The following is a 20250-nucleotide window of genomic DNA, read 5'->3' on the forward strand; positions in this document are numbered from 1 at the left end:
ACCAATGGAGCATATGCATGTTACGTTATAACCACCATCTTGGTTGACGATAACAAAGCATTCAGCCATTAACATATCTCAAGGGATTTTTCGTCATTTTTTTTTTATGTATAAGGATAATATTTGATGTGACCAAGAAAGGGTAGGAAAGGAAGGAAAGTAGGGTAGGAAAGAAAGAGAACGACTGAAGGAAAGAAGAAGCTTAGCCTAATAAAAACCAATATATGAAGTATGACACTTTCACAATACATCCTCTTCTCTTATTGATTCAGTACTTTGTCTTTGTTTGTTTGTCGTCGTTTTTTTTCTATTCCATCTGCTAGCTACAACTGTACTCTTGTTTAGTTTATTCAGTACCGTATTTACTCGTTTAAGCGCCTAGTCTCCTTTGCAGCCGTTCTTATTGTCGGGAAGGGATGCGTTCAGAGCGAACGTCTGCAAAGGAGACTAAAGAGCGCCGCACCGGCAACCGGTCATTTAGCCATTCCTATATGAAAACACACGGCTGCAACTATATGGTAAATACATTTTTTAAACAAGCGCCAACCTTGAATAAACGGTATAAACGCCGAAATATACGCTGCCCCCGAATCAACGCCGCATATGAAACCCAAAAAATTTAATAAGCGCTTAAACGAGTTAATACGGCATTTCACCAGAACACGAGGGGATGAGATTAAGATTTATTTCGAATGCGAATGCATATTGATGAATGTCACGTAAGATGAGGCCGGAACGAACGGTGGTATTCGGGGAATGAAGAAAAGTGAGCTACTGCAAGAAAATAGCAGTTCTTATTAATCTTCCTATCTAGTGAACGTTAGGGAAGGAGTTTCTTTCGTTGTTGTTGCAGCAGCAATTCCAGGTGGTCAGCTCGCTTCATTGCAGCCTGGGAACAAAAATGACAAAGATTGGTTAATGGGCAAGTGGCACTTAAACACAGGCTTCGATGAGGATGAACTATGGCTACTTTTGGTCGAGAGATAATAAGGTAACTACGACGTTTTCTCCGCCAAACAAATTGGGATAGTCGCTCCGAGGGTGATGAAAAGACTGGGCCAACTTGACATTGCAATGCATTGTAGGACTATTTATTCTTTTATTGTTTCATATTTCCAAGACGGCGTCTATTTCGTTCCCTAAGAACAGTTCCAAAATACATTGCAATGCCAACTGTATCCAGTCTTTTATTCAACCTAGGAATCAATAATAGTCCCCTTCACAGTTCCCAGCGCCATCTTGAAAGGTAACCGTACTTGTGCATCGAAAAACCAAAAAAAAAAAAAAAAAAAATCGAGCACATCTTTAAAGATTGAAAAAAAAATCCTGCACAAAATAAATTGCCCGACCCTCCCCCCCTCAAAAATCTAATGGTCCGTCCCTTAGACAAGAAAATTCTAGAATAAGATGGCAAAAGAAACCTGCTGCTGTTCCTGTAAAGCCTTGACTGTTTCATCCTTTCGAGAGATAGCTTGTTTTACTCTGAAATCAAGACAACGAGATATCAAGGTATTAGCCAAAACCAAAGCATTATGGTGGTCGGTGTATCAGTTTCAACCTTCCATCGTGTATTATGACCCCTTTAATGCATAGTGCTGCATAGCCAGTTGACCTGAGATAAAAATTTTAGCCAATCAAAATCGAGAAATTTTGTAAAACTGAGGTGTCACTTTTCCTCTTGAATTTTTGGAATAGTCTCCTTCACAGTTCCCTGCGCCATCTTGAAAGGTAGCCGTGCCTTTGCATGATAGCGAGACGAACGGTGAGCTTGCAATGATAGAGACCTGTGAATAATTGTCTAAAGTGTTAAAAAAGGTCTCTATCAATGCAAGCTCACCGTTTGGTCTCGCTTCGATGCAAAGGCACGGCTACCTTTCAAGATGGCGCAGGGAACCGTGAAGGGGACTATTCCAGGCCACCAAATATGTGTTTTTATTTTTCGCTGGTCAATTTTGGCAGTGTGCATACCAGTTAAATTGACTGCATTCCCCAAAAGGTATTCTGGGTGTTCTGAAGGTCAACTGAGCTGGTAGTGAAGCCAGTTAGTAAAACCGGTACTCGTATGGTAATGAATATAAAAGATGGTGGAGAACCGGGGAATTCAGGTGCAGCAATAAATACATTGTCTACTCCAATCTCATTTCAGGGACTTTAAGATTTCCGGCGACGTGAACCGGAAGTGTAAATTACTGCACTTTGGGGTTTGATCGAGTCTTCAAAATCTGTCTTCCCTGTGGATGGGTTGACTTTACTAACAGTGTTTTGAATGAAATCTTCAATGAACAGAACCCCAAAAAGAAAATATTTGCATTTCCGGTTGACTTCGCCGTCGTAAATTTTAAAAATCTTAAAGTGCCTATCAACCGTACGAGGATGGGTAAGAATGGTATGACGTGATTTGGTTGATACATATCACTTTAGAAGGGACGAGGTGTCGAGTGATTTTGTATACCTTTGATGTAACTGCTCCATCTCCTGTTCTTTTTCTCTTGTGATGCGATCAGTATCCAGTCGATGCCTGGCTCGCATCTCACTGACCTCGGTTTTCAATCTCTTGTTATCTTCTTCTGTCGTGATTAGTCTAATAATATCAAAAGTATTAATGCACAGTCAATAGACATAAGTATTCGTTACTTTTGCAAAATGTGCGCGAAATTTGAAGACGCGTCTGCCCATTCAGCGCGGGAAAACTTGCAAATACAAAGCACAATATTAGTACCAATTTATTTGAATTGTAAAAGCAAAGAGTGGTATCACATGGTCTGAGATGCGCAGGTCTGAAAGCTGAACAGATCTATTGGTCTAAGACTGATCAATTCCAATCTTCTGCGCGTGGTCTGGTTCAAACATCTTTTGTCGGTTACAGATAAAAACATAAAATAAAAATAAAAAAATCTTTCATTTAAGTGTCTAGTTGTTCTAGCGCTTTCGCACTAATTGGGGACACTTTTCGCTCACACGCACTACCACTACATTCAATATTCTATGCACACAACGCTCAGCTCACATGTTGATTTTTACGGAGGGAGGAAACCGGTGAACCCGGAGAAAACCCTCGTAGCATAGGAGAGAACAGCACATAAAACAAACTCAATTCACACGTGACGTTAACTGAAAAATTGTATGGTATAATGACTGGTACCTGTCTGCGAACTCCTGCCGGATGATGTCGGCTACTTTTCCTCGCTCTTCTTGTAGTTTAGACAGCACTTTTTCCACGTCTTCTTTTTGATGAGTTATTTGTTTATGCTGACTTCGAAGCCTTGTAACTTCGCCTTCAGCTTCAAGTAGTTGTTCCTTGGAAGTAGATATATGGGACAAGGTCAAAATATTGGTCCAAAAAGGGAACCTATTTTATTGATTTATGTGGTGGGTACTACTACTAGCCTATACAAACATAATAAATAGTGGACCTACCTTGAGGGAATTACATTTCTGCTGCATGTTTGATTCTGATCTCTCGAGCTCTTTCATTTCGGATTCGTATTTATTTCTTATCCGCCTGATAAAGAACAGTTAAGATCATCATTATAATGTGCAGTGTGGACGAGAAGAAAATGACGAATAACAAACGAATGTTAAAGAGAGAGGTGGGATGGATGAAATATGAAATAAAAAGAGAATAAAACACTAACTTGATTCTATTTTCAGCAGCTCTCTCACATTCTTCCCTCGATGCAGCAGTCTCTTCCTCCAGTCGGGTAATCACCATCTCAATCTCCTGCAAAACAAAAAAAGTGAACGTTAAGCATGAAGCCCTGTGAAACGAATGGCCATACTTTAGTCTCCTTACCCTATCTCTTGCTTCTCTCACGCCTTCTTTCAGTTCTCTTTCTTTAGTCAGAAGAACCGCATCCTGAAACATCAAAGAAGAATCACGTGATATTGTCTTCCGCATGTCCTTGCAGCACACTTACGCATGAGAAACGGTACATCGGTTGTCTCGTTTCTACGGCCCATAACTTTTAGGAATGAGGAAGGAAGTAAAAAACTTACGAGAGAGGCAGGAAGACTCGAAGGAAGGAAGGAAGAAAGGGAGGAAGGAAGGAAGGAAGGAAGGAAGGAAGGAAGGAAGGAAGGGAGGAAGGAGGGGAGGAAGGAAGGAAGGAAGGAAGGAAGGAAGGAAGGAAGGAAGGAAGGAAGGAAGGAAGGAAGGAAGGAAGGAAGGAAGGAAGGAAGGGAGGGAGGGAGGGAGGGAGGGAGGGAGGGAGCGAGGGAGCGAGGGAGGGAGGAAAGACTTTTGAAAGGCAGGGAGGTAGAAACAAACGATGCAAAAAAGACTAAAAAAGTTGGTAGGGCTGCTCGCAGGGGTAGGGCTAGTACCTTAGTTATCATTATTCACTATCTCTCACCTGCTTTTTCATGTAGTTTTCTATCCACGCTTGTTTCTCTATTTCAAGTTTTTCTTTCAAGTCTCTCATTTCAAACTTATTCAAAAGAAGATGTCAATGTTAAAAAGTAGGATGGCTTGGTTTCACTGGACATCATTTCCTGTCTCGTGGGGAATGTTCATCAGCTGAATCACAAGTTTTCAATAGAATTCTTTCTGTCTGACAGCACATGGTTGTCAGTATTTGACCACCATTTGGAGCAGATAGTGAGATTCAAATATTTTTATCACCTGATTGAAAACTATTAATCATACACAGAAAATTATCGATCCAAAAAAATAGAAAAGTAAACCTTCTCTTTTACCTGGTGTTTGTTTTCAATATCGGCTATAGCTTTTTCGTGTGATCGTTGCAGCTCTGCTAGGACTGTTTTATGAGACTCCTACAAGATAACATTGGTATTACAATTTAAAAAAATCCCAGAATCCTTTTTTTCGCCTTTATCGTCAAATTTATTCTTTTGAAAATTAATTATCTTTTTAAATTGAAAAGAATAAATTTAAAGATTTGATTTGCGTTTCTTCAAGCATATATTTCTTGGGGGAAAATGTGTTTGAAGAAACACAAGTCCAATCTTAAAGAATTAATGGCTGTTGTACAAAGCTAAAATATTGTTATTCAGAAAGTTTAACTTGTTTGGAAGTGGAGATGACCGATGAACGTGGAATCAAAGTGTTAACCCAAAGCAAAAATTTTATTCGAAAATGAGGTATAGGCCTTCATTTGCTTATTTCCCATTATTTTCTATTTCACAAGCTTTTTGTGCTTTTTGCCATTATTGCTCATTATTGAAAAAAATTTCCTCTTAATACTGATAAGAATGAATTTGACGACAAAAGCGATAAATAAAGCATTGTGTTTCCAAAGATTGAACTGAACCGTGAACAGAACTTGATATAATATCGATTGCTACGTCGCTGGACTGCTATAGCAAATAGCCCGATCTCGAGTGTAATTTGGAATTGATGGTTTCAACCATTCCCAAGAGAATTAAATAACAAAAAACACGACGGCCATGTTGGACGATATAACAAAAGAATTCATTGACAATTCGTTTGTTAAATTCATCCAACATGGCCGACGTGAAAACCATCAATTGATCGGTAAGAGTGATGTTTTGAAAGTTTTAAAAAACTGGACGAGCCTTTATGCGAATTGTACGCGAAGATCATGCATTTTTTTGTTTATAATAACTCAATTGTACTCCTCTTGTCCAATCAGAATCGAGTAATATCGTTGAGTGCGTATTACAAATTGATTAATGATGGTAATTGAACTGAGTGGAGTGCAATTTGGTCTGAAATCAAACGCGCGATTACAAAATTGCACGACCGCGTAGCGGGAGTGCGATTTGTAATTGCAAGTTTGATTTCAGACCAAAATTGCACGACACGAAGTTCAGTTACCACTTAATCATATCCTTTTTGTAATCATGCACAAGAAAAAGACACAATAAAGAGTGCAGTCAATTCAATGTAGAAGAAGAACTAAATGCGAACAAAAAAAAACATCTAAAAAAATTTTTTTTTGATTTTTTTGTTTTATTTTGCTTTATTTTATTGTTAAAATTTTTTTTTTTAAAGATGCGATTAAGAGCTCCTAAGGATGCGATTTGGGAATTAATCGCACTCCTTTGAACCAATCAGATTGCAGGATTTGGTAGCGATTACAAAAAGGATATGATTAAGTAATGAATTATTTTTAGATTTTTTGGTTAAAATCTAACCTGTAACTCTGCTACGGTCTCATCCAGTTCTTGTCGCTGTCGTTGAGCCTGTGCTGCCATTCTCTCCTTTTCTTCCTGGAGATCTGAGTAAAGTCGTCGTCTTTGTTGTTGATATGCTTGCTCTTCTTGTTCCATTTGTTTCTCTAGTCTTTTATGTGATAAATTATCCAATCAGAATGGGTTCTTAGTTTCCAAAAAATCCCGATGGGTTTCCTGTGGTTTTGGCGGGAACTTCAAAACGCGTGCGCTGAAGGTGTCTTGCCAAGCTACTGTTTTCTCTAAATTATCTTCATTTAAAATTCGATAATAATTTTTCCGTGGCAAGAAAAAAATAGGGGGAAAAGATGCCACACTGAACGCTCATTAATAAATAAAACGAAGAATTCGAGTTTTAACCAACCTTTGTTGAGCCAATTCCCGTTCTTTCGTGCATGCATTTTCTTTCTCTCTTTCGAGTTGTTCTCGTAGTTCTTCTATCTGTTGAATGTACCGTCTACCTGCGCGTTCGTCTGCTTCAAGAAGCTCAGCCTGTCAATAAAAGACCACATAACGTATTGAACTTCTTCAAAGTTATTGTGTGCTTGCCTTTTACATCTCGGGTCTCTTCCTATACTCGCTATCACATGTGAGTTGAGTTTGTTAGGTTTCGTCTTTGATTTGAGGGTTTTTCTTCGTGTTCTTCGGTTTTCTTCCCTCCTCAAAATCTAAGGCCCTGGCTAAACGAGGAAACATGTTTTCTTAAATGTTTCCAAAGGTGGCAAAACTGCTATGGAACATCGGGAAACATGTTTACTCAATATCGGTTAGCGCATGCGCACTTTCAAGAGAGAGCTAACGTTGCTAAGAAACGAACTTTTTGAATGTTGACTTTCGTGGCTAAACGAGGAAACATTGGGAAACATTGTTTCCATGCGTCTTGGAAGCATGAAATGTTTCTGGCGCACAATAAAAACACTTTTGCGTCTTGGAAGCAAAATTTGTTGTTGTTTGTATTGATAAAAATAAATCCAAAAAAAAAAAAAAATTATTTGCAATATCGAAGGGATTGAATATTATTCTTTGGTTCTAGTTTACCTGGTGTGAAGATCTTAGTTTCTTGAGTTCAGCTTTATGTTTGGCAATGAGCTTCTGGATATCAGGCTCTAGTCCCTTTACTGTCACTTCCTTCAGACATGAAAATACTAAGAAGTCAGTTAAACAAAGAAGGGAGGTAGTACAGTGTACATGATTGTACATCAGACCTCTTTACCTTGACGCATTGTTTTCTCATTCCAGACCACGTGTCATTCTCTTGAGAATAATATTTATTATTGTTGCGTCTTTTTACGCGCAACCGTCAAACAAAGAAATAATACTCTAGAAAATGACACGAGGTCTGAAATGGGAAACTTGTAAAATGGTTTATAGAGAGTGACCTCTTTACCTTGGGAGTAAAGTTCTCCCATTTCAGATCACGTGTCATCCCTTGAGTATCATTTCTTTGTTGTAGTATCCGTATTCATGTATCCCTTAGGGAATGACAGGTGGTCTGAAATGGTGGTCCTCTTACATCCTACCTTAATCTGCTGCGTCTTCTCCGCTATCCATTTCTCACGACGTAGTTTCTCTGCTGCCATTATTACTTCTTTCTGCTTTTTCATCTCTACAGCATGGCTGAATATGCAATGAAGAGGGAACGGGGATATTTTATTTCAACCACAGGAAACATTCAAAGACGATATTTAAAGGTTGAAATGCAAGTTGAAATGCAAGTTGAAATGCAAAATCAGATCAAAATCAAGAACACTAGCAACTAGTTCATACAGTCAATTCAAAAAAACGTTGTCGTCGACCGGCTCAAGCCTACGCGACTGGACCGAAAGGCTAGGAATATGGGTAAGAATCACAAGCGGTTAAATATTCGTTCTGAACCAATTATTCCCGCTAGTAGTAAAGATAATAATGGCTAGAAACAATCCACTAAATGCATGTCTTTGGGCTTAGGGAGAGAAAAACAAAGTAGTTATGATTTAGTTCACAATTTCGAAAATATGAAGGCATTAAAAATACGTCTAATTCAACACTTCCCGCTCGCCTATGAAGGTTCGTGCTGCAAACCATAACTAGTCGAATAAAATTACTGCAGTCAACTCGGCTTCAATGATTACTATCCAGAGTTCCTTTCGGTCCAGTCGCGTAGGCTTGAGTTGGTCGACGACAACATTTTTTGAATTGACTGTATACAATCCTGATTGCGTCCAAAGACGAAAATACTCAAGTCCTCGAGCTGTCGAAATGTAAACACAAAATACAGTGGATGTAGCGAGTTTTAGAGCAATAAGAAAAATATATGTCTAAAAAGAATTCCGTTGCAGAAAATTTCGATTCTAGTAAAGAACTGGACAAAAAAGAAACGTAGATAGAAAAAAACTAATAGGATTTTTCTAAAGATCCTCAAAATAAAGCGATTATGAAATCCATGGCGGCTTGGGCTTCCTGTGATGCAAACGCCGGGAAGAAATGGAAAACACTCACGTCATTCTCTTGAAGGGCACCTGTGACAAAAAGATACTAAAGTAGAAACACCGTATCGTATATTTATTACACCCTTACTTTTCTTCCAGGGTTTTTATCTTGTCTGTGTACTTCTTATCAACAGTTTTCATCTTACTCAGCAGTTCTTCACATCTTTCTCCCAAGATTTTCTTATCGTCAATCAGTTGGTCGATAAACGTCAAGTGTCTTTGTATGGTCGCTTCGTATTCTTGTTTTTGAATGGCTAGCCTTTGTTTGGCGTCCTTTTCTGATTCTTTTCCTTGACGCAGAGAAAAGTCTCGCTGCTGGTTCTACAAATTAATTATCAGGAAAATAAAACTATAACAGCAGCACTAGCAACAACAACAGCAACAACAGCAACAATAGCAGCAGCAGCAACAGCAACAGCAGCAACAGTTGGAAACAACAAAAGCAGTAGCAACAACAATGATAACGAGCACCAACAACGACAGCATCAGCAGCAATAACAAGAGCAGCAACAGCAGGATGAAAAGCAGCAACGACAAAAGCAACAACAACAGCAGCAGCATCAACAGCAACAGCAACACAATAGCAGCAGCAACAAAAGCAAATACAACAGCAGCAGCAGCAATAACAGCAGCAACACACTGGCAGCAATAACAGCAGCAATAACAACAATAACAGCAACAACAACAGCAGCAGCAGAAGCGTCAGCAGCATCATAAACAAAAGCAATGACAGCAAAATCAGAATCAACAGCAGCAGTAGCAACAACAGTAGCAACGCCAGCAGCAACAACAGTAACAACAACGACAACAGCAACAACAACGACAACAACAACGACAACAGCAGCAAAAGTAGAAACGGGAGCACCTCAAGCAACAACAACAACAGCAACAACAACAAATCATCAGCGACAACAAACAAACGTAAAAAAGTAAACTGTTTGCATCATCCTTACCAGTGCTCGCTGCAGAAGTTCATTGGTTCTTTTTTTCTCTTCTAGTTCAATCTTCATCGCCATCATAGCATTAGTAACATCAGCAGCATTAGCCGACATTGATTCCAAGGCAGCCATTTCTTTCTTGACTAGTTCGGATCTCGCTTCCTCTCTTCTGGAAATTAAATAACAAAGAATATGATTATCCCACACATAACTTATAGCTAAAACTTGTTTTCTGGAGAGAAATAGCATTAAGTAACGATGCCGTTTAGAACGATAGCACCCAACGGCAAGGCATGTGCAGTGAAGATTTCTATAATTGGCTTAAATAATTATATCCAAGCTCTCTGATTGGCCGAAAAAACAGTCATTGTATTTTTTACGGAAAAACGCCGAAATAGTATCGAATTGTCATTCCATTTACCAAAGATACATCGGAGCTATTGTCCGAATTTTTTTTAGACCAATCATATGTGAGGAACACTCGGAAATCGTTCCCCACATACAATTTGTTCCAAACTCGCCTATGTTATCAATCGTTGTTTAACAAGTCTGCTCGCCAATTTACGGCAACTATACCGGACTTGTATAAGAACAAGAACGAAAATAAGTTTGAATTTGGCGCTTTTCGAATTTAAGCCAATAAGATTGAAAAATACAATTTAATTAACACTGCCGTAATCCAAATCGTAAACGGCTGCCCATGCCGCGGGCCTATTGTTCTCGATATCGTTCTAAACGGCATCGTTACTTAAAAAGATTGAATATTTTATGAAGATTTGTATGGAAAAACCTGTGGGGGCTCAAGCTCTTACAAGCTAACACTTTTCTCATACAAATCCTTTTAAAATGTACCATTTCTCCTATAGTCAACATTCAGAAACTTCACTTCCTGAACAGTATTTTACGGGATTGGCCACGTGACCTCTTGGTGCAAACAGCCTAATTGATTTAAAGCCCTACCCCCCCCCCCCCCCCCCCCACAAGTCGAGAAAAATACAAACGCAGTCATGACCTCATTCACAATGTTACTCCAAGGAAAGATCAATATTTAACTAACAAATAAAAAAAAACATGGTGTCCACGTTAGCACGAGTACCTCGGTAAACAGTCAGACAAAGCTCTCAAACATGGAAAGTATGGACCAAATTCACTTGGGCGTAATGTTTTGCCCATTTCAGACCACGTGTCATTCTCTCGAGAAAAAGATTCTTTGTCTGAGTTATATCCATATTCATGTGTCTTCTCATGCGCAACCGTTAAACAAAGAAATGACACTCTAGGGAATGACACGAGGTCTGAAATGGGAAAATAGTGGATTACATTTATTATACTTACTCTTTCTGTTTTGCTTCATCGATATTAGCACTGGGTGACGTCAGTCCTCTGGAAATGGCCTCTTCTCTCGACTAAAATTATGCAAAATAATATCACAGATGTACGAACGTCAGTAAAAATATTTAATATTCGAAATTCTGGGGAAAAAACTATTTAGTTTTAGAACCAATCTATAGCACTGTGTCCGGGTGTACGAAGCCTATCAAGCGGATAAATCCTTATCCAGTGGATAAGGTCGATGCTGTGATCCACTGGATAAGATTTATCCGTTGGATAGCGCTATCCAGGCTTCGTACAGCCTGGCCCTGACCCCTAACCGAATCTAAAGTTTCGTGTAGCTAACCTGATGGATTTCACTTAGTGTAATCTCTTCTGCCTTTTCAACCTCGTCCAGGAAGTTAATGATAGTTCTGGAGAAAGTCAAACAAAATTAAGGTGGTGTTACCCGGAGTCACTTTTTATCGCGCAACAAACTTGTGAAAAATGTTGCCAGGAACATTGCCTGGTCTAACATCACCTTCAGTGGACCATCCCTAGACGGTCGTATTGTATTGTTTTAATATGAGTAATTACCAAGCGACCGGTATATCGAGGATCTACTGGTCGTTTAAGAGAGGTTCTTACTAAGGTATGACTCCAGGTAATTACCAAGCGACCGGTATATCGAGGTTCTACTGGTCGTTTAAGAAAGGTTCTTACTAAAGTATAACTCCAGGTAGTTACCAAGCGACCGGTAAATAGAGGTTCTACTGGTCGTTTAAGAGAGGTTCTTACTACTGTATAAGTAAACTTACTGTAGTTTTTCCGCTGAAAGTGCTGCTCCATTCTCACTACAAAACAAAGTTTACACAATATTACAAAGTTATCGGAGCCATAGAAGATATGTCATTCTACAATAAAAGAATAGCTGGAATGACTTGCGTTTCTTATTATTATTCTCGTCAAGTAATGATAAAAGGGTAAATTTTACACCGTGAAAAGATGAAAAAACTTACTAAGGTGTAATCCTCTTTCTCTTTTACTCCGACGAAGGACTAGCGTCCGAAACGTCAGTATTTTTTTTCATCTTTTCACGGTGTATCATTTACCCTTTTATCAATACTGTTTCATTAGAAACACCGACGCAGCTCACACTAGTGTTTCGCTAGTTATCTCTTATTATTCTCGTCAAGTACATGGAGAATCCAGTATTTCACTGTCTCCTACCCTGTTTTAGGGGACAAGATAGGCTAAGTCTCCTAGAACAGCCCCACAATGCACTGCAGTGCCAACTCGACCAAGTTTTCTCCTCAACTTCGGATTAGCTAAAAGACTTACGTGTCTGTCTTGTTTTGTGATAGCTGGTCCAAATTCTCGGCGGAAAGATAGCGTTGCTGAAAAAGAAATATTTAAGGATGATATTTGGTCAGATTTATGAATTGTAATCTCTACAGAGATTGATCAAGAATGTTTTAGCTTAGATTGGGAAACCTATTGTTCTAGGTTTTTGTTCGACTTTATCCATTGTTATATGACTTTGACCCTGCACAGAGAAGGAAAAGTTGTTCCGTTTGTTCACAGTACTGGGAAATTAATCCTATATGATTCATATTAATTGTTTACTGAGGAAGAAATTGCCGTTGACCCTGCACAGAGAAGGAAACGTTGTTCCGTTTGTTCACAGTACTGGGAAATTAATCCTATATGATTCATATTAATTGTTTACTGATGAGGAAATTGCCTTTTTTAGTGCTTTTTTATTTATCATTCAGTAGCTTAACTGTTTCGCCGTGGAAATATTTATCCGCATGGTTTGTGGTCATCTAATGAAAGTTTTTACTTTCAAAGTGTTCATGGATGAAAATAATAAGGAAATGAGTATTTTCAGCCATACTTGCTTTGGTTCATGTGCAGGGTCAGTATCACGTAATGGTACGGTTCAACCTCAAACGCGAAACAACAGCTTTGTTCTGTGGAGTGTCCAAACCATTCCGCTCCATTAACTATGGCGGAAATTAAAAAGGGGGGTATGAAAATGGCCGCCATGCAGAAAAAGCTGGCTTCACAAAAGGGGGGTTCCAATTTCATTCAATTGAACGTAAAGAACATGATTGGCTTCACCAAAAGGAGCCCAATTTAGATAAAGGTGAATGGCGAAAATAAAATCAGAAAAAAAAAATTCATTACGTTTTAAATTCGAGGTCAAGATAATGTCCTCCGTAATGCGAAAGAGTAAAAAAATCGATAAAAAATGTTCTAGCGCCTTTGTTTTTCCTATATTAATTATATAATTATAATAGGGGAATAAAAAGTAATGAATTATTTATTTTTCCGATTTTATTTTCACCATTCACTTTTTTTTTTTTTTTTTTTTTTTTTTTTTGAACGTTTCAATTTCTGATTTTCGCTTCGTTTGATTTTTGTTTGTTTGTTTGTTTGTTTGTTTTTTCTTCTATAGCTCATAAAGACCAGATACAACTCGCAGTTTTTTTGATTTTCAAGCAATCGGACGTACAGTGAAATAAATCAAACAAAATATAACAACAAAAATCCCCCCACCGGGGAGGTTAGGAATAAAGGTCTCTTTTTATTCGTAGAAACAAAATCCAAAGTAACCATGCATAATACAGTGACCCCTGGCCGTAATGTCGACGCTTTATTGGTGGAACGAGAAACTTAATATGCGTTTATACTTGTCTGCACTCGTCTCATCTTTGGACTTGTAGACATACACTTCTTAAAGGACTCATCTGGCAACGATTTTTTCGATAGCAAATATGAAAGATAAGACACTACATCCAAGATCAGCCATGTCCACTGTCACTACTGTTTGCTCCATATGTTTTGTGCTGTTGAGCTGTGGTGAGTTTATGCGTATCGAACTCGTTATGAGACAGCAAAACACAAGAATAAACCAGTTGGAGAAGAAGATGACCCGTGCGTTTAATGACAAGATCTTCGTCAATGCCGAAGAAAGAGGTGATCATATTTACTTCGCGAGAATGGAAGACCATCGCAAATCGAATAGACGTTTTGTTCGTAGTGTGCCGAATAACAAGGAAGCAAACGAAACGACGTATAAAACTATAGACGCAAAATTAACAAAGATGATTGAAGGTAAGATAAATAAAGCCATTTCTGCGAAGAACTTCATCGCTATTCAAGGTAGAAGAGGTAGAAGAGGGCCCAGAGGACCACCAGGACCCATGGGTAAACCAGGTAGAATAGGAAAGCAAGGGATGCCTGGTTTAAAAGGCGATCCAGGACAAAATGGAGCTCCTGGTCCTCGAGGCATGCAGGGTCCCAAAGGGGACCGCGGTCCTTCGTTAGAACCTCCATCAGTCGTGATTTCACCGCCTCATTTGATCGTCAATGAAAGCAACTCCGCCATTTTTCATTGTTCTGCAAGTGGTTATCCACGGCCTGAGATTGTTTGGACTAAAGTCAACCGTCTTTTAGCAGGAAATAGGTCAGTTGTCGACAGCACTGGAAAGATACAGATAATGAACGTGTTGCCCAATGACACGGGAATTTACCAGTGTCAGGCTTCTAGCATTCTTGGTAAAGTACGAGATACAGCACGACTTGTGGTAAACTTCAGCCCGAGAATTCTTCTCGCAAACGGACCAGTCCGCGTAAAGATTGGAAACAATGCAACTTTTCCGAAGTGTCACGTGACTGGCTATCCCACACCAAAAGTCACGTGGTCCAAGTCAGTTGGTTCATTACCACGATCACGTGCTACAATGAATAATGATCAGCTTAGTCTATTAAATTCACGAATGGACGATTCTGGTGCATATTTGTGTACTGCTGAAAATGTCCTTGGAAATGCCGTTGGTGAGTCAATATTAATTGTTGTACCACTTCCTGTATTTACAATAAAGCCAGCCCCGAGCTATTATAACTTAGCTGGAACACAACTGGCCTTTAACTGCTCAGCAATTGGAAATCCTAAACCTGTTATTTCATGGCGAAAAGAAAATGGTGTTCTCCCTGTAGGACGACATGAAATAAAACAAGATGGTTCTCTTGTTATTAAAAATTTGGTTAAATCAGATTCCGGTGTGTACATTTGCACGGCTACGAGCGCTGATGTAGCTGATGTACAAGCTAGAACATTGTTAAGAGATCCATATATAGATTGCTCTGGTGTGTTGAGATCGAGTAACACAAATAGTAGTGGAGTGTATGAAATAAAACTTAACAGTCAGAGAGTCTTTCGAGTCTACTGTGACTTGACAACTGACGGAGGGGGGTGGACATTGATCGCACGGTTTTCTAACAATGATACAAAGAACTGGATGCGAGACGACGGTCTGTGGTGGTACGACCTCATGACGGGCAAAGGAAACACCACGAATACATCTGAGAACAAGGATATGATATCGCCGGCATTCTGGTCAGTTAGAGGAAGAGAGATTAAGATCACACGATCTGACGACCCTTTACACACTGCTCTACTACGAACTACAACGAACTGTCTAGGCTCTCGCACGTTTCGAGCAAAAATATCGAGTTACGGAATCTTTAAGAGAAAAGCAGTATGGTCAAATGATAAATGCCTTGGCAGATGTGATGTTGTTTATGGTGGATACTATCAAACTACCAGTGGGTTCAACCAGGCTCAGTGTTCAAGTAACCTACAGTCTAGCAATAAGATAGGATTCTGGTGTAACTGGAGACAGGGGGATGGATCAGTCATGATGATTGGTGGAGGTGGGAATTCTTGTGGGCGTGCTGATCACGGGATTGGAATAACAGAATGTAATAAGGGCTCATTTGAAGAGTGGAGTGACAAGGGTGAGTTCGATTTTGGAAATGATGCAACAGTTTCTAAAACTACTTCCCGTTCAGCAACATATTCTCTCAACTTATGGATCAAATAAACTTTTTTTCTTGGACCATTGATGTCTTATAACTAGAAATATAAAGCGAAACATTTTTTTAACATGAGGGGCACCTAGTAAACTCCACCCCTGGAAGTGAAATCCTGGATTTTTCCTCACATATCTCCAAAGGTAAATCGCAGGCATGAATAATTCAGGGTTCCCAGACATTTTGAAAATAAAAATTCCCTGTCTTTCCCCTGACTGAATAACAGTTTTCACTGACCTTGTTGAGCCGCATGGGCGAGCATGGGCCACATGCATAACTTTTACCTAGGCCCCGCTCTTATCATATTACACAGGATACCCAACATAATTAAACTGTCCGGCATAAATGATACTAAATACTTATCAGTCTATTCGAAAATTGCAAACAGTATGAGTATCACACGGATATTCATAGCTAACTTTTAAAAAAATTCCCTGACTTTTTCCTGACTTTTCCCTGACCCCTGGGAACCCTGAATATACTAGCTGTTTCTATGTATGACTATCTATTTTTGGAATATTGTTTTGACCTTGTTCATTATATCAACACCAATTACTGACCGGAAAACTCCTGCGTTGTCTGAAGACCAGTCAGTAATACTTTGATACTATAGAAGTTTCTGGTAGAAATCTTACAACATCAATAAAATACCATAGATTCCACTTAACGACTGTCTCTAAGGGACGGACCATTAGATAGTTGATGGGGGGTTGCGTAATTCCCCCCAAAAAAAATCGGGCAAGCACTTAAACCTTTAAAAAAATATCGTGCAACCTCTTCTGCTAGAAGAAAAATATCTAACTGTACGTAAAAAAATATCGTGTAACCTCTTCTGCTAGAAGAAAAATATCTAACTGTACGTAAAAAAATATCGTGCAACCTCTCCTGCTAGAAGAAAAATATCTAACTGTACGCAAAAAAATAACGTGCAACCTCTCCTGCTAGAAGAAAAATATCTAACTGTACGTAAAAAAATATCGTGCAACCTCTTCTGCTAGAAGAAAAATATCTAACTGTACGCAAAAAAATAACGTGCAACCTCTTCTGCTAGAAGAAAAATATCTAACTGTACGTAAAAAAATAACGTGCAACCTCTTCTGCTAGAAGAAAAATATCTAACTGTACGTAAAAAAATATCGTGCAACCTCTTCTGCTAGAAGAAAAATATCTAACTGTACGCAAACAAATATCGTGCAACCTCTTCTGCTAGAAGAAAAATATCTAACTGTACGTAAAAAAATATCGTGCAACCTCTTCTGCTAGAAGAAAAATATCTAACTGTACGTAAAAAAATATCGTGCAACCTCTTCTGCTAGAAGAAAAATATCTAACTGTACGCAAACAAATATCGTGCAACCTCTTCTGCTAGAAGAAAAATATCTAACTGTACGTAAAAAAATATCGTGCAACCTCTTCTGCTAGAAGAAAAATATCTAACTGTACGCAAACAAATATCGTGCAACCTCTTCTGCTAGAAGAAAAATATCTAACTGTACGTAAAAAAATATCGTGCAACCTCTTCTGCTAGAAGAAAAATATCTAACTGTACGTAAAAAAAATAACGTGCAACCTCTTCTGCTAGAAGAAAAATATCTAACTGTACGTAAAAAAATAACGTGCAACCTCTTCTGCTAGAAGAAAAATATCTAACTGTACGCAAAAAAATAACGTGCAACCTCTTCTGCTAGAAGAAAAATATCTAACTGTACGCAAAAAAATAACGTGCAACCTCTTCTGCTAGAAGAAAAATATCTAACTGTACGTAAAAAAATATCGTGCAACCTCTTCTGCTAGAAGAAAAATATCTAACTGTACGCAAACAAATATCGTGCAACCTCTTCTGCTAGAAGAAAAATATCTAACTGTACGTAAAAAAATATCGTGCAACCTCTTCTGCTAGAAGAAAAATATCTAACTGTACGTAAACAAATATCGTGCAACCTCTTCTGCTAGAAGAAAAATATCTAACTGTACGCAAACAAATATCGTGCAACCTCTTCTGCTAGAAGAAAAATATCTAACTGTACGTAAACAAATATCGTGCAACCTCTTCTGCTAGAAGAAAAATATCTAACTGTACGCAAACAAATATCGTGCAACCTCTTCTGCTAGAAGAAAAATATCTAACTGTACGTAAAAAAATATCGTGCAACCTCTTCTGCTAGAAGAAAAATATCTAACTGTACGTAAAAAAAATAACGTGCAACCTCTTCTGCTAGAAGAAAAATATCTAACTGTACGTAAAAAAATAACGTGCAACCTCTTCTGCTAGAAGAAAAATATCTAACTGTACGTAAAAAAATAACGTGCAACCTCTTCTGCTAGAAGAAAAATATCTAACTGTACGCAAAAAAATAACGTGCAACCTCTTCTGCTAGAAGAAAAATATCTAACTGTACGTAAAAAAATAACGTGCAACCTCTTCTGCTAGAAGAAAAATATCTAACTGTACGCAAACAAATATCGTGCAACCTCTTCTGCTAGAAGAAAAATATCTAACTGTACGCAAACAAATATCGTGCAACCTCTTCTGCTAGAAGAAAAATATCTAACTGTACGTAAAAAAATAACGTGCAACCTCTTCTGCTAGAAGAAAAATATCTAACTGTACGTAAAAAAATATCGTGCAACCTCTTCTGCTAGAAGAAAAATATCTAACTGTACGCAAAAAAATAACGTGCAACCTCTTCTGCTAGAAGAAAAATATCTAACTGTACGTAAAAAAATATCGTGCAACCTCTTCTGCTAGAAGAAAAATATCTAACTGTACGCAAAAAATAACGTGCAACCTCTTCTGCTAGAAGAAAAATATCTAACTGTACGTAAAAAAATATCGTGCAACCTCTTCTGCTAGAAGAAAAATATCTAACTGTACGTAAAAAAATAACGTGCAACCTCTCCTGCTAGAAGAAAAATATCTAACTGTACGTAAAAAAATATCGTGCAACCTCTTCTGCTAGAAGAAAAATATCTAACTGTACGTAAAAAAATATCGTGCAACCTCTTCTGCTAGAAGAAAAATATCTAACTGTACGCAAAAAAATAACGTGCAACCTCTTCTGCTAGAAGAAAAATATCTCACTGTACGCAAAAAAATATCGTACAACCTCTTCTGCTAGAAGAAAAATATCTAACTGTACGTAAAAAAATATCGTGCAACCTCTCCTGCTAGAAGAAAAATATCTAACTGTACGTAAAAAAATAACGTGCAACCTCTTCTGCTAGAAGAAAAATATCTCACTGTACGCAAAAACTAACGTGCAAGGGTTGAGCCAAAGAAATTAATATCATGCAACCAAAATTCCTGCAACCCCCCCATCAATCATCTAATCAGGTTCATCCCTAATCTAGCTTAGCAAGTTGTGGTACAATGTGTCGCAGACACGTTAACCAATAAAACATAGATTCATGCGCAAATACAAGTAACTTTTCTAACAATGTGTTACTAAACATTACTAAGTTTCACCATTAGAAACAGATTTGCCGAATTTTAAAATTTTATAAATTAAGACCGTTATATATACATGTAGGACCGGCCATTTTTTTTATCGCCAGTGGGAGGGGGGGAAGGGGGGGGGGGGGGTGGAGATTTATGTGTTTTAATACTCAGATGCGTTACTACGCGTTACTATTAGTTTCACCTTTAGGAACAGATTTAACGAAATTCAATATTATATAAATAAAAACCATTATATATACATGTAGGACCGGCCATTTTTTTATCGTCAGGGAGCTCGGAGGTTAAAAGGCGCTATAGCAAGTCAATTAAATTTAGGGGGGTAATAAGGTAATAAGGTAAAGCTAATTTTTTACTTCGACAACGAGGGTAGTGTTTGCCCAATTCTCCCGAGACAGGAACCCATATATAAAGCGGCGAGGGTGCGCACTTTATCCCCACAGACTATCAGTGCTCCTATTGCGAGTACTTAAATCTAAAGCTACACAGAACAGAGAGAAGTCGAAACAGACGTGGAGATCCTGAGAATTGAACTATCGATCTCTATCTCTGAAAGCCGCACACTAACATCAAAAATCCTTTTTGTATCTACACATACCATGTAAATAGAAAAATGTATCATCTACCTAATTGCTATTACAATTTAAATCTATGTACTAAGTAGCTACCTATCTAGTCTAACTTTTAAGTTATCATAGGCAGCTTGTACTTTTATGTATGTCATATTTCTCACAAATGTAAATATTTAAATATTGTGTTATATTAATAAGTACTGAACAAAATATTGATTGATTAATTGATTGATTGAAATCAAAAATACTGACCTTATTGCCATCATCCATGCGTGCAGTTAGCTGTTCCACTAAGAAAAACAGGTACCAGAGAAATAATTAGAATTCTGTACCAAACTCGTGTTTCATGAATGTGTGCAACGAAGCCACTTATGAAAATTATAGAATCACTCTTGAAACCTTTTTTTGTGTGTGGAAAGTTCAGTATGGGTGGAGTGCTCTGCTAATGTACCGATGTACCGCCTCTCATC

At 38.3% G+C, this 20250-nt stretch overlaps 2 protein-coding genes across 2 annotated transcripts in view; one reads left to right on the plus strand and one right to left on the minus strand.

The window, feature by feature from the left end:
- Positions 1 to 225: 225 nt before the first annotated feature.
- The window catches only part of LOC116307057 (centrosomal protein of 131 kDa), a 28640-nt gene continuing 8615 nt past the window's right edge, over positions 226 to 20250 (minus strand). Inside the window, exons 10-29 of the mRNA XM_031717198.2 lie at positions 20033 to 20070; positions 12212 to 12267; positions 11689 to 11724; positions 11238 to 11304; positions 10895 to 10965; positions 9575 to 9728; positions 8710 to 8942; positions 7674 to 7770; positions 7192 to 7281; positions 6518 to 6645; positions 6118 to 6265; positions 4696 to 4773; positions 4353 to 4427; positions 3794 to 3856; positions 3636 to 3721; positions 3418 to 3502; positions 3143 to 3297; positions 2453 to 2581; positions 1422 to 1482; positions 226 to 889 (exon numbers count right to left, since the gene is read on the minus strand). Coding sequence (XP_031573058.1) covers positions 821 to 889; positions 1422 to 1482; positions 2453 to 2581; positions 3143 to 3297; positions 3418 to 3502; positions 3636 to 3721; positions 3794 to 3856; positions 4353 to 4427; positions 4696 to 4773; positions 6118 to 6265; positions 6518 to 6645; positions 7192 to 7281; positions 7674 to 7770; positions 8710 to 8942; positions 9575 to 9728; positions 10895 to 10965; positions 11238 to 11304; positions 11689 to 11724; positions 12212 to 12267; positions 20033 to 20070 — 1919 coding nt within the window. The 3' untranslated portion in view covers positions 226 to 820. The remainder of the gene's footprint in view (positions 890 to 1421; positions 1483 to 2452; positions 2582 to 3142; positions 3298 to 3417; positions 3503 to 3635; positions 3722 to 3793; positions 3857 to 4352; positions 4428 to 4695; positions 4774 to 6117; positions 6266 to 6517; positions 6646 to 7191; positions 7282 to 7673; positions 7771 to 8709; positions 8943 to 9574; positions 9729 to 10894; positions 10966 to 11237; positions 11305 to 11688; positions 11725 to 12211; positions 12268 to 20032; positions 20071 to 20250) is intronic.
- Positions 13531 to 16835, plus strand: LOC116307058 (uncharacterized). Its single transcript, XM_031717199.2, has one exon. It carries the CDS (start codon positions 13651 to 13653, stop codon positions 15760 to 15762), a length of 2112 nt encoding a protein of 703 aa, XP_031573059.1. The 5' UTR covers positions 13531 to 13650; the 3' UTR covers positions 15763 to 16835.

Source organism: Actinia tenebrosa, unplaced genomic scaffold (genome assembly GCF_029948245.1).
Source record: "Actinia tenebrosa isolate PJP-AT-01 unplaced genomic scaffold, QUT_ActTen_1.0 PGA_scaffold0__85_contigs__length_37466705, whole genome shotgun sequence".
NCBI classification, from domain to species: domain Eukaryota; kingdom Metazoa; phylum Cnidaria; class Anthozoa; order Actiniaria; family Actiniidae; genus Actinia; species Actinia tenebrosa.